At 44.2% G+C, this 13483-nt stretch overlaps 1 protein-coding gene across 1 annotated transcript in view; it reads left to right on the plus strand.

The window, feature by feature from the left end:
- Nucleotides 1-13483, plus strand: part of CDH4 (cadherin 4) — a 503915-nt gene that overhangs the window by 463399 nt on the left and 27033 nt on the right. The window contains exon 8 of the mRNA XM_018560236.1: nucleotides 6172-6309. Within this exon, the coding sequence (XP_018415738.1) occupies nucleotides 6172-6309 (138 nt within the window). The remainder of the gene's footprint in view (nucleotides 1-6171; nucleotides 6310-13483) is intronic.

A 13483-nucleotide genomic window follows, 5' to 3' on the forward strand; every position in this document is an offset into this window, starting at 1 on the left:
GCTGCTGTATTGCACTCTTAAAATTGTGAAATACTTTCTTCTCCTGAAGAAATTGTGCTTCAGTTTCACTGGGTACTCTTCACATGGTCTTTTTGAGGAAGTAGTGAAGTTTAGGCAGAATTAATATATTACCGGTTTTGTTGCACATTAGCGTAGACTGTGTTACTAGTGGATAGTATTAGTCATGTAAATGGTGACCAGAGGGGGATACATTCATAGGTCAAGTAGAAACAATAATAATCTAAAAGGTCTCTATTCTGAAGTGCTCTCAGGTGACTGAACTTCCCATCCCGGGATGGATGGTAACCTGGGCAACCCTTTGCAGAAACTTCATTTGCACCACTTGCCTTCCTGTCCTTTCAATCATTACTGAAAGCGTATGGCTTAAAGTGAGGACAAGGACCTTTTGATATCCTGATAACAATCACTCTTTCATTACTTCACACTCAAACCTTTTCATTCTTTCAGATTATAAAAAATTCCTTCCGTAAAAAGCCCCAAAACGTACTGAGCACCCTGCGCGCAGGTGTCAGGAGATGACATTAAAGAAGGAGCCCAAGAGGAGGTTCAGTCATAAGTCCTTTGTGCGCTATGATGTCCTTTAATGACTTATCAAAGTTGGTGACAACAATGGATTCAGACACTTATTAGTTTCTGTGACGGCGTCTTAGAACTTTTTGTCTATCGGGGAACCGTCTGATCTGACTGCACCAAATTATGCCGGGAGGTCTCCAGTTCTTGCCTAGGCAACCCCTGGCTTCAGTTTAATAATGAAGAACCTGATTGTGTTTTTAAAGGCTCATATTACCAATGTAAATGAATAGCCTCCCCCCCTGACACCTCCGTGCTCCAAAAACTGAAGCGCCGATACTTGTATTCAGCCGTGTGTCAGCACATAATCACTACAAAAGGTACAGAGGACTCGGACTTGGTCCTCTCTCTAATGAACATCATTATCACCCATTATCTGCTTTAATTAATTTATTCATCAAATTCTGATTTGGGTGGCAGTGTTCATGCTGTGAATACCACAAAGACACATCGCTGTTGTCACTGATGCATAGCGAGTATTTAGTGTGATTGAAACCGCATGCAATTATCACCCAGGCCAAGCTTTCATGATCTCAGGAGGTACAGCTAGTAAAAATACAGAAATAGAAATTGTTTCAGGTGCTTTTCATATATATATACATATATATATATATATATTTATTACTCTGCCTCTAAAAGTAGGATCCTACTTTACCTTCAGGTCTATCTAATGCACCTCTCCACCAAAAAAAAATATGGGTCAGTATCCTGCAGGAATAGTGTTTTATGCTGCAGGCTCCCTAAATGAGACTTTTAGACTCTCCCATTAATACCATATATCTAAAGGGAAGAGCTATACAGCTGTGCAACATATAAGAGTCATGTGGTCATGTGTTTCACATGTACTTTTGGTTTCTTTTTATGGGGGGGCGGAGGGCTCACATGTCCCCTTTAAACACAGTATGAAGTCAGTGAGGAGTAAATAAAAGAAGACGGCTAGCAATGTGGAGATTAGTTACAGATAATGGCATCATACAGCAAATGAATGCTTGGATGCTTTTCACGCTCTGTGGGGCTCTGTGGTTCTGAGTTCTTGGATTAAGCACCTTCCAGCGTGAAATGCATTTGTGTTCACCCAATACATTGCACCATCATGTGTGATTAACACCTTTATTGTTTAATGTGATTTAATGTAATCAGCCAGCTTCTGCTTTGGGGATTCTAATGGAGTCTCTATTGGCCTTTGAGTGCATACGTCAAAACAGAAAACCCCAAGAGACAAGTGTGGATGTCACACCGGGTGTCCCTTGCATAGCAATCACACAATCTTTTATTAGAAAAGCAATGTGCCTGGTTAAATCTATTAGACAATCATCAGACAATGGTAATGCATGCTTCCTATCATCAGCTCTCCTTACTTATTGCCAACCCTCACACAACCCTGGCTCGTTCCCATAGGGAAAGCAGCCTATTGTCTGCGTCTCTAGCAATGGGTTTTGTTGAGGGAAGTCCCAAAGCAGCTACACAAGGACATGTGTTGCAGTAAACTTTTAGGCATGGATCATAACAAGAATATGCTTTGATTGATAACTGGGGTGCTCTTCAGTAAGCACAAAGTATGTTGTGTTCACTGTTCCACAGTAGCAGTCAGAACAAAGCTGAGCCTCTACCCGGGGGAAAGCAAATCTGTACAAGCAAATCTGCATTCAGCTTACAGCTCCCCAATAATTACCAGAAAAAGTATGAAAGACACAAACAATGTGCTTTGCAAAGTGTAGTTCCTAATCTACCTAATGGGATTATTAGAACATGCTGCTACTCTGTACAAGCAAAAGGGCCCAAAATAAGTCCAAGATAGACAACAGGTCTGGCCCCCAATGCGCCTGGTAATTGAGGCACTTTGGAAAACATTATGGAGGTGTTTGGAGATATCTGAGCAGTTACATAGTATTTGAGGTTGAAAAAAGACACAGGTCTATCAAGTTTAACCTTTGCGTGTGTGTTATGTGTGCATGTGTGTATATAAGAGTCCATTAGTTAATAACTGGTGATTGATGTAAAAACATGTTGTGTAGGCGATGTGATGGATTCTTTCCTCCTTTTATTGGGAAGAGGGAAGGAAGTAACTGATCACAGACAGTCAACTCTGTCCGCAGGGGGTCCTGATGCAGTGGGGAATGGCTGTTCTGCCTCCAGGGAGCCCTAGACTAGTTGGGGGTGCTAAGTTTGTCTGTCTGATCCACTCACAGGGTGACACTTCTGTCTGAAAGTCCTCCAGATGTAGTCTGGGATTGCTACTAGCTGTGTTGCAGGGGGTCCTGATCCAGTCAGGGATGCCACTTCTGTCTGTAGGGGTCCTGATGCAATCGGGGATGGCACTTATGTCTGTAGGGGGTCCTGACACAATGGCAGACAACACTGTAGGGGGTCTTGATGCAGCCAGGTATAAAACATATGTTTGTAGGGGTTACTGATGCAGTAGGGGGTATTGAGTGCACAATGTCTTCCTCCTGTGTTCTCAGACACTGTCACCCTGAGCTTTGCACATCAAGAACACTGCTCAGTTCACTCATAGTTCACACGCACGCCAACCCGGATTAGGAAGATTGATTGACACTGGACTCCTCTTCCCAGGTTCACATTTTAGTTGGGGTTGTAATGCTACTGGTTGCCAGGGCTCCTTTCCGGGTTCATCGCATGGTCATGTCATTTGGAAGCTGAGGATTAGGAGATTCATAGCTGGCTCCTAATTGGCTTTATGGGGGAATTAAAGGACGGCTTCAAACATTTCTCTTTGTTGCTATAATGCAGGGAATTATAGAGAGGGAAGCTGATTTACTAGAGGAGTTGATAATCTTCATTGAATAAATAGAAGAAGTTCATCTCAATTATCCAGCCGTGTGAATGTATTCTTTCATCGGCACATGATTGTCCTGAACACAGCTACAGCTTACTGAGTGAAGAGTCTTCTCTACCTTTAGTAAACCAGCCCCAGTGTATTCTGCTTCATGGTCTCACCACCTGATCGTTTGTTCTTTCTGAACTTAGCCACACTCATGAATGTAGCACTAGTAGGAAGATCTTAAAGTCACAGCCTTTCCTACTCTCTGTACCCCTAATGGAAGTCATACACTAGTCATTTGTTGTACACAGTGTCACATATTGGAGACGTATAGAGGAGAGCCCAGGTATAAGATATGACTGCTGACAAATATTATATACGTGATATGACCCTTGTCTATGTACTCAATAGAAAGGTGACACTAAGGAGACACTTTATCTCTTTACTTTATATAAATGAATATTTAATTAAATTGATCATTTTTTCAGTGTTAATCAGTGTTTAGCTATACGTGTATATTGGATGAGCTCAATTTAAATCATCTTTGATTATTAAACTGTTTTGGTCTGATATACCTTGTCATTATATATGTACACACATACGGATTTGCTCATTATATATACAAGTTTTTATTCTGAGAGTGAGGAGCAATAAAGCACAATCTCTGCTCATTACTGTATACTGTATATCAGGGATCGGCAACCTCAGCACTTCAGCTGTTGTGGAACTTCAAGTCCCATGAGGCATTGCAAGACTTTGACTGTCACAGGTATGACTCCCAGAGGCAGAATGGGGTTTGTAGTATCACCACAGCTGGAGTGTCAAGGTTTCCTAACCCTGATATATACAGTTATGGGCAGTAATTGCGCTTTATTGCTCTTCACTCTCAGATTAAGGCTCGCGTGATTTTATGGCAGCTACAGAATGGCTCTTTTTTGCAGACTTTCAAGTGACCTACACAATCCCCAGGCTTCTGTAGCTACTCATGTTATCCAGCAGTGGCGTCACAAGGGGAGTGCGGCCCGCACCCGGGTGACACCATTGGAGGGGTGACACCAAAATGACTGACAGTCATTTTGGTGTCACCCCCTCTTAAAGGTCGGGCACTCCGTCATGGATCGAGAGCCCTACAGTGTCAGGAGGGAGGAGGAGACCCGGCGGCATATCTCATTCCACCGGGTGAACGTCCCCTCCTCTCTCTGCCAGTGTCCATCACCAAGATGGCCGTCGGTGTCACATTAGATGACCGCGCATGTACGATGACGTTGCTGCGGGGTTTCACCTGGTCTCCGCTCAGCTGCTGAATACTATGCCACACCAGCAATCTGTATAGATAAGTGTTGTAGTCAGATGCAGCAGTGACTGTGTATCCAGCTACAGAGGAAACAAGCAGAGAGAGAATTGCAGCTTCTTCACATCTCTGCTCCAAAGTTGCAAGTGTGGCGAGGAAGTCGGCTAGGAAATCCATTGGGATGTTGACTGCCAGATATACAGAAAGCATCTAGAGGGAGAATTCACAGATCAGTATGTAGGGAATATGGAACAACAAACATGTAAAATACCTAAAAATGTGTTTTCACTCTAAAAAGTGAGTATAGTAAGTTAGGAACGTAACAGAGACATTTCCAGGGACAGGACGCCGCAACCTGTCTTTACCACGAATGGCCGATAATAAAGCTCAGTCTACCGTGCTTGGCAGTTCGGGGGCACAGCCCCCAAGTGACACCGCCTTTGCTTCTTCAAACATCTTAACTTGCTAATGTCATCATCAGTGTATCCCAGATGTCTCCCTTCAGTAAACATCATTTCAGGATTCATTTTCAGCCTCTGCAATCCTACAATAAGCGCTATTAGGGGCTAATTCCTGGCCCTAGAGAATCCCATGCCTGCTAATCCGACCGTAGACTAATTATTTACTCTCCGCTTCCTGTGACTGCAAAGTCTTCCAGCATAAATATCCATCCGCACTGACTTTCCAATCTTATCCGTAATTACATTATTGAAGGAATTCTGCAGGAGATGATAGATGTCTCCAGCAGACAATCACACCAATGATATGGATGTATTCCTGATTAGAAACTACTGTTCTCCAGGACCATCATTCAATTTGTAGAGGAAGCGCTCGTTAATGTTGTCAGCTATTAAAGGCTGCCAGTGCAAAACTTTGCAGAAAATTAAACTTTCTTGAGATCATTTGATTTAAAGGATAAGTCCGCTTTAAAACAAAGTGCACTTATCCTTTTTGTCCATCACCCCTGACCTAACAGATCTCACCTTTTCCCTCTGCTGATCTACACTTACAGAGATCCGACGGGCATAGTTCCCTTATTGTTTGCATTCCAGCATTGCAGTGCTCCCTCTGCTGGCCACACCTGCATATTACAGCCCCATAGACTTCTACAGACATGGCCAGCCAGGAGGGGGAGACTTTGCAGCACTGGATGTCAACAAACAGCAGAGCAGCGGCCCTCAGATTTTGGTGTATATAGGTCTGCAGAGGGTAAGGGAGGAATTGTTTAGGTCAGAGAAGGGGTGGGGGGGATAAATGCACTTTGTCTAAACATCGAGCCCTCCTAATATATATACTTTAGCTTTGTGTAGCTCCCAGTGCTGACTGGGAGCTACACAAAGTGGTGAGATAACATCACCAGTATTCCCAGTTCTGCCACAAAACCACATCTTTCTCAATGACTGTAATTACTGCCTGAGATATCGTGAGTTCTCGTGTATCTCCTGTATGGCTTATGTAATATTTGCACTCAATCTATGTTCATACTGACCCATATTTGTTCCCATAGAAAGTCCAACAGTACACCGTTGTCATCCAAGCCACAGATATGGAAGGAAACCTAAACCACGGATTGTCCAACACAGCCACGGCCATCATAACCGTTGCAGATGTCAATGACAACCCTCCGGAATTTACCAATAAAATGGTAAGTCAGTCTATATGTCCGTTTGTCTGCCACTGCCTTCTGTTCATGAGTAAGAGCTCTTTCATTGAAGATATACAGGTCTATTCACAGAAGGGTGAAGAGTTTGGAGAAGGGAACAATCTAGGACAACATAGCTGATTTGGAAAAATTCTCCAATCCAGCTCACTTTCCAGTTCAGCTATGTTGTCCTAGATTGTTCCCTTCTCCTGCCTTCTCCAAACTCTTCACCCTTCTGTGAAGAACCCTGATAATTCTTGATCTGCATCTGGATTAGGGACTCTTGCATTTTTAGATGGAGATTTCGGCAATGGCAGCCTATTTGTTTCTTTCTGTACTGATTTACCTGAAGCTGAACTCTTGTCAGAAGACACCAATTACCGCAGCTTTGTAATCATTATTACATCAAAAACATGTATTTTTTAAATGCAAGCAGTGACATTTCTTGAATTTGACCTGATATTAGCATGGCAGTCCCTGTGCAGCAGGGCAGGGGTGTGAGAGGAAGAAGGAGGCAATCAGTTCATGTGTTGCCAAGAAGCATGCTTCTGCATTCACTCTCCAGTTACAGGCCAAGGGCCGGCCCTGAACAGTCTGGTCTCAGGGAAGCTGGTTGAATGATGCTAGCCATTAGACTGAGGACATCTTGTGGTGGAAAAGAAGTACTGCAGGGGAGAGCTCTCGCTCTGCAGGTGAAGGGGTGCAGTTATTATTATTATACAGGATTTATATAGCGCCAACAGTTTGTGCAGCGCTCTACAATATAAGGAAGACATTACAATCACAATACAATTCAAGACAAGATGGTAAGGAGGTTCTGTGCAGGTGAAGGGGTGCAGTGGGTGTTATAGGGATGCTTAATTGTTAGAGACATTATACAAAAATAAGACCAGTTAGGGGAGCTCTGAGAGCTTTGACCAATTCAGAGCTCCCAGTTATGAGAACTAATGTACGGCGTGCCCACTGCTGGATCAGAAAGCCCATCCACAAATGGATTTCATATTTTTGGATGAAATCTGAGCACAATGTAAGGTACATTCCCCCGGCTACACTCAATCTGTTTCCTATATTTTCCTATTAATTAGTCACTGACAGGTCTGTTCCTGGTGAAGGTGGCACCAGCCCAACCATCAGTGACTAAACAAGAGCAACACAGCACCTTGGCAATCCATCGTGATTTATTATGTACTCGTTCCTGCTGTACACGAGCAAATATTGGATCCCATTCGGTAAATATGTTCTATGTATAACTAGATTAGAGGGGCTAAAAACCTAGCTCCCTGGGGAAATATGTGCAAATCAATGTAAGGGAAGAAAGACGCCGTTGTCCACAGAAATCACTTGTACAAGTTCATAAATGAATACACTGATACAGTCATTATCATATGGTAGACATCTTATAAAGGGCACATCCAGCCAAATACATAAAAACACAACTCATGCATATAGGAGGAGCTTAACGATCATTTGTTCACAGAACGTTGAACACTTTTTGAGGGTCTACAATACTGCAACTGCTTGTCACCTACACTACACTACACCTCTTGCCTGAGTTCATTTAAAGAAATACATTGGGCCTGCCATCACAGAAAATGTGCCTGATTTTTTTTTATCAGTGTGGGTTTATCTTAGATTCTCCGAAGTACCCCCTAATCCCACCCATCAGCGTATAGCGGTAGATACTCCCAACCCATCAGCATACAGCGGCAGATACTCCCACTGCAAGCCTGTTTGCAGAGAAGACCCTGGACATCCTCCTTAGAGCCCAGCTACAACCTTCATGTTCCTGCAGTAAAGCAGGTGGAACCTGCAATTGTTGAGAGCCAGTCACTGCACAATGGAGGATGCACTTGTAGGCAGTTGGTGTCTCATGGAGCCAGTACAGACAATGCGGATGAGGCGGCTTCTCTGTGCCCATTGAAAGCCATACCAAAGCCTGCCAGAAAAACTCCCACTGAGGTGATCAATCCATCCTACCCAAGTTCTGGGACACTCCAATCAATGAAGGCCGCGCTCAGCATCCCAGGAGTGCATTCTCCCTCGCCCTGTAGTAGCATAGGTTGGAGGAGAGTGCACTATGCATGTGCGGGTTTGGAACAGGAAAGGGGGCTTGCTCCTGTGATGGTGGGAGTGAGCTCCTACTGCACAGCATTGCACAACACACCGGGGCCCTTAGACTGTGTATTCTGTTTTGTATAGGGGCCGTGGAATCCAGGTCCTGAATAGAGGAAGATTGGAGCTATTCTTCTGTGATCTTTGCAATGCAGGTCACAGCGTGATGTGCTGATAATGTTTAATTAACGCGATCTCCTGTGAGTAATCAGTAGCACGGGCGATGAAACAATACTGACATATAACACGAGATCAATACCATTCCTCGCTTTTACACCATGCTGCCGTAATTTTCTTTCCTCTTATTGATCGAACTGACATTTTTGCCTTGCTATATAACAACATTTTAATACATTGTAAGTGTTGTACAACACTCCAGAGCACATATATTCAGGGAAGCTTTTATTTGTATTTGATATGTGGATTACGAGGGTTAATAAATGACAGACAACACCATGGCAACAAGAGCAGGTTAGTTGTGTTCCGTGTGGACATCTCGGCACTGGTTTTATCTAAGCAATTTTCCTTCATTTTGGATAATGCATTTTTTTGGTCTCGTGAGATAGATTTCCCTTCACTTCCTGTCCTGTAGACTCAACAGGAAGTGAGAGGATCCCTTTCCAATGTGAGGGATACCCTCTCTCAGAGAGTTGTCACTGGAACACGTGTCCACATTCAAAGATTTTCCTTCTATTCCCTTCTTGGATTTGCCGCACATTCATTCCCCTGACAGCGGCTCTCTCCCCTATCCAAATCTAACAGAAATAAATGCTTTCAATTGCTACGTTTATGGCTGTTGTACTGTTTGGGGTTAGAGCTTGGAAACAGGTTAAATATTAAAGGATAACTACACTTTTATATAGTTACAATTCACCACGTCGTCACCCTTAGCACCCCAAAGCCTTGCCTGTCCATGCTCCCGTGAGATCCTCACAGCAGGCACTGCGGATTCTCTGGCTGCTCCATTGCTGCTTCTCTGCATGCACACAATAATGTCATTCATTCCTATGGGGAGGCCGTCTATATGTGGGACACATAACGCACTCTCCATAGGAATAGAACGGGATTCGCTTTCAGAGTCATAGAAGTTTCACCCAGAGTGTCCTAAACACTGCGTGCAGCTAAACTGGCCAGGTAACAGCACAACTGCAACTGCGCCTCTACACGCTGCGTTTTGGTAAATGTAAAAGTGATTGTATAAACATTCTGCAGTCAGATTGTAACGCGTTCGCTGAGCTTAAGAGGAGATTTCATTTCACTACATTTGCAGATATTTCCTCACTTCCTGTTGGGACAGGAAGTCAAAGGAAATCTTTCCAGTGTGCAGATTTGATCCAATCCCTACTCTATTGAGAACAAAAGAAAGGCTGCAGACAATCTTTTATTTAAAGCAATTTTTTCTATCAGAACGATTTTAGCCCAGAGAGCTTACCATTATTTCTCAGCACTTTACCAGCAGATGAAATTTAGGACAATGAGGTCCTCGGGGCTCGTGCCGCTAATCCACTCTCACTGCAGTGCATGAAATGTTGTAAGTGGAGCGCAGAGCAGAGAGAGTAATCGCACAGCCCAGGCAGAGCATAACGAGTTCTGCTCTCCTCTTATCGCTGGCGGCTCATTTGTGATACGATCAGGTATTGTGAAGCACAACAGATGTTAAAGGTCAGCCCGACACCGGCTACATCAGTCACAGGGGAGCGCGGCAGATCCAATTCTGGATAAATTCCCAATTTGTCTTCCTAACAAGGTGATGGTATCAGGGATTGTGCTGTAGGAGAAGAGCAGGGAGCAGATGAAAGATTTGTGTGCGCCGTCACAGCCAGACTGCAGCCTGCAATCACCCGGCTACTTTTTAAGTTTCTAAAGTCAAGCTCTTTTTGTAAAGTATTGTTCCGGTGATAACGAGCGCTTCCAATGGACGGAACATGTTGGAAACTCTCAGTGCAAACATGCGCCAATCACTGTCGTATCTATGGAGTAATGGGAGCTCAGCACTCACCATGAAGAATGCCTCACATCTACCCTATGGCTAAGTCAATGGATCCTTGTGTCCATTTGATGTGACATAGGACACCGCTGGTCACACTTAGTAAGACATACCGTCATTTGTTACAGTAGGGATGTCATCTACTCACCTGCAAGCTATATGGATTGTAGTGTGGGCCAGGAAAGCCCTGCGGCTAAGCCTGGCCATAACAAACGTTACTCTTACAATGATGAGAGGAACCTGCCAAGCCAATTTTTTATTATTTCAAAAACAGAATTGTTTGGAAATTACGTGTACACAAATAGAGAGGTCCTGCAGCCTCTTTGCAGCTACTTCCTGTCTACATGCACTCCAGAGATGGTTACATGGCATTTTTCAGGGCAGGTTCCCTGATGGTGAGAACAGTAGACCGTGTCTGCATTATGTGCGCATTTTTCTCTATAGGAAACCTATAGGTGACAATGCAGGAGCACAATAAGGAGACGGAGCGTTGTCACCCTATAACAGGAAGTGGTTGAATGAAGACTTGCATAGCACAATGACCGGGGATTATTATAATGGAAGCTGCAGATATAAAAAGACTGACATGACTTTTGAGATGACATTGGCATGAGATTTTAGTGATTGGGTTTACATAGAGTTTAATAAATGTAAAAGAATTCCATTGGTACTGCAGACAAGCTAAGAGACAATACGCAGACGTTCAGAGCATATGTCCATACTCATGCGCTAATTTATGAAAGGGCCAGCATACACCCACCCTACAGCCATTGATGTCTGTGGGCAGCTGTACGCAGCACCTGTGGTTTTCTTGGCAGGGAAATACACACGAATGTTTCATGTATGAGTCCCATGCGCATGAGGCCTTCGTAGTAAAAGCAGGGGGATCACACCTACATGCTGATAAAAGATGGATGAACTTGATGCCAAAGTGTGTCCTGAGTGCCACCATTGTTTCCTGCAATCCCACTCTGCATTTAGGTAAGATAGAGAGGCTGTGATCTTCCACCACTTACATATTACTTGTCCCACCCCTCAGCTTCCATAGTCCCATGCTGGATCCAAGTAGACAAGGCAACATAGGTGGGAAGGGAAATGAGAGCGGGGCACCGAAGACTGTCTGCACCCATATAGATTCTTCTTGGCAGAAGAGCCAAAGTGATGCATGCCATGTCTTCTAGAGGCTTGCCTTGGTGATGGAAGTCATACTTGTGCCATGTTGATTAGGGGCACAGGTCACACAACCTGCTCCTCTCCGACCCCTCCTCTTATATGTTCTCTCTCTCCATCATTTGTACCATCCTTCATATGGAAACCCCCTTTAAGACTTGTGATGGGTTCTCATCAGCATGCAGAATCCTGGGAAGCTCACACACATAGTCTTCTCCATGGCCCAGTGCATATCTAACCGAATCCTGACAACCCTGGAATGATCTCTTTTTATTGGTTTAAGAGGTGGGCTGATCTGTATTTCCTGCAAAGTAGAACTAAATGAAAGGACTTTTAGTATGGCTTATTGACTCTATATATTGTTCTTGGCGGAGTTGTTCCAAAGACACAGGGAATATTAACTGCTAGCCTGTGTATAAAAGCTTTTACTTCCCCATCTGCTTTGTAAACACATTTACCTCCTTATTGTTCCTCTGAGTGTTCCCCTTGGTCTCGCTTTGTGCACTGAATGGACAAAAGAACACACAGTGGACTCACTATGTGGCCTGCCAGCTATAGTGGCTGAATTATTTAATTAAGAGTACCTGTCACCAGTAGATGCACCCGATTCCTGTTTGTGTAAGTATTCATGGGGATGCAACATGTTAACTGACTGGCATGCTTATGAATGTGTGTGAGCACGCCAGCACTCCAAACGATGACAACAATACAGGAAAAGGGGTTTTTATAGTGGGGGACACGCACATGGAGAGATTAGGAATATTGATGGAATGGGGAAAAGTGAATATGTTAAAGCTGAACACTGGGATAAGCAAATATTCTCTCAATACAAGATCCATGGGTATTCTTCCTTCAATCTTGGTGAGCTCTGTGTATTTCTTCCAGATCTGTACAGCAATCCAGTGTGAGACTTCCTGTAATAAAGACCGCTCACTGCTGCTCTCTCTCCTTGTGCAGGGTGACTGGTCTTGTCTCAGCCCCCTCCTGTAATAAAGACCGGTCACTGATGTTCTCTCTCTCCTTAACTGGTCTTGTCTCCGCCCCCTCGCATAATAAAGACCGGTCACTGCCGCTCTCTCTCCTTATGCTGCGTGACTTGTCTTGTCTCTGCCCACTCCTGTAGTAAAGACCGGTCACTGTTGTTCTTTCTTTGACTGGTCTTGTCTCCGCCCCCTCCTGTAATACAGACCAGTTATTGCTGCTCTCTCTCCTTGGCTGGTCTTGTCTCCGCCCCCTCCTGTAATATAGACCAGTTGTTGCTGCTCTCTCTCCTTGGCTGGTCTTGTCTCCGCCCCCTCCTGTAGTTTTCTGCATTCAGCCTGCAGTGGGTGGAGCCTGCTAGGTCCCTCCCACAGCTCTGCTCCCTGCACAGGCTATGTGCAGCTCCGTTAGTAAGGTAATAAGTGGGCTTGGTGCACACAAAATGGATTTGTACTTTAGCTATTGCACAATATATTGTAATGGAGGTTTTTGTGGCCTGAGTGTAACGTAATGTAAATTGTGTGCTTGTTTGGACATTCACAATGCTGGCCTATGGCAACTAGTGACGTGACTGAGGCACCCAGTGACTTGGTGAACTGATTCATAGCACAAAACAGTCCGTACAGAACAGAAAGTATGGTGACATGCTGTTGGGGTTTTGGGGAGGGTAAAGGTACAAATATGATGCAGTGTGTTTTGGGATTTCCTTTGTAAGAAAACCATTAGGATTGACTTTGTAGTCTAAGATCAGCCATACCCGCAAGTGTGGTGCGGACACCCAAAAAAGAACCCTTCTACTATGCAGTCAGGAAGATAGAAGACTAGGGACTCAATGCGTTACCTGACTGCGGATTTAGGTAAGTAGAGGGGGTAGTTTTAAATATCTTTACCCTAAAAAATGTACTGTAGAGAGAAGAGGGAGGGGGG

This window comes from Nanorana parkeri, unplaced genomic scaffold (assembly GCF_000935625.1).
Source record: "Nanorana parkeri isolate BGI_ZX_2015 unplaced genomic scaffold, ASM93562v1 scaffold17, whole genome shotgun sequence".
NCBI classification, from domain to species: Eukaryota; Metazoa; Chordata; class Amphibia; order Anura; family Dicroglossidae; genus Nanorana; species Nanorana parkeri.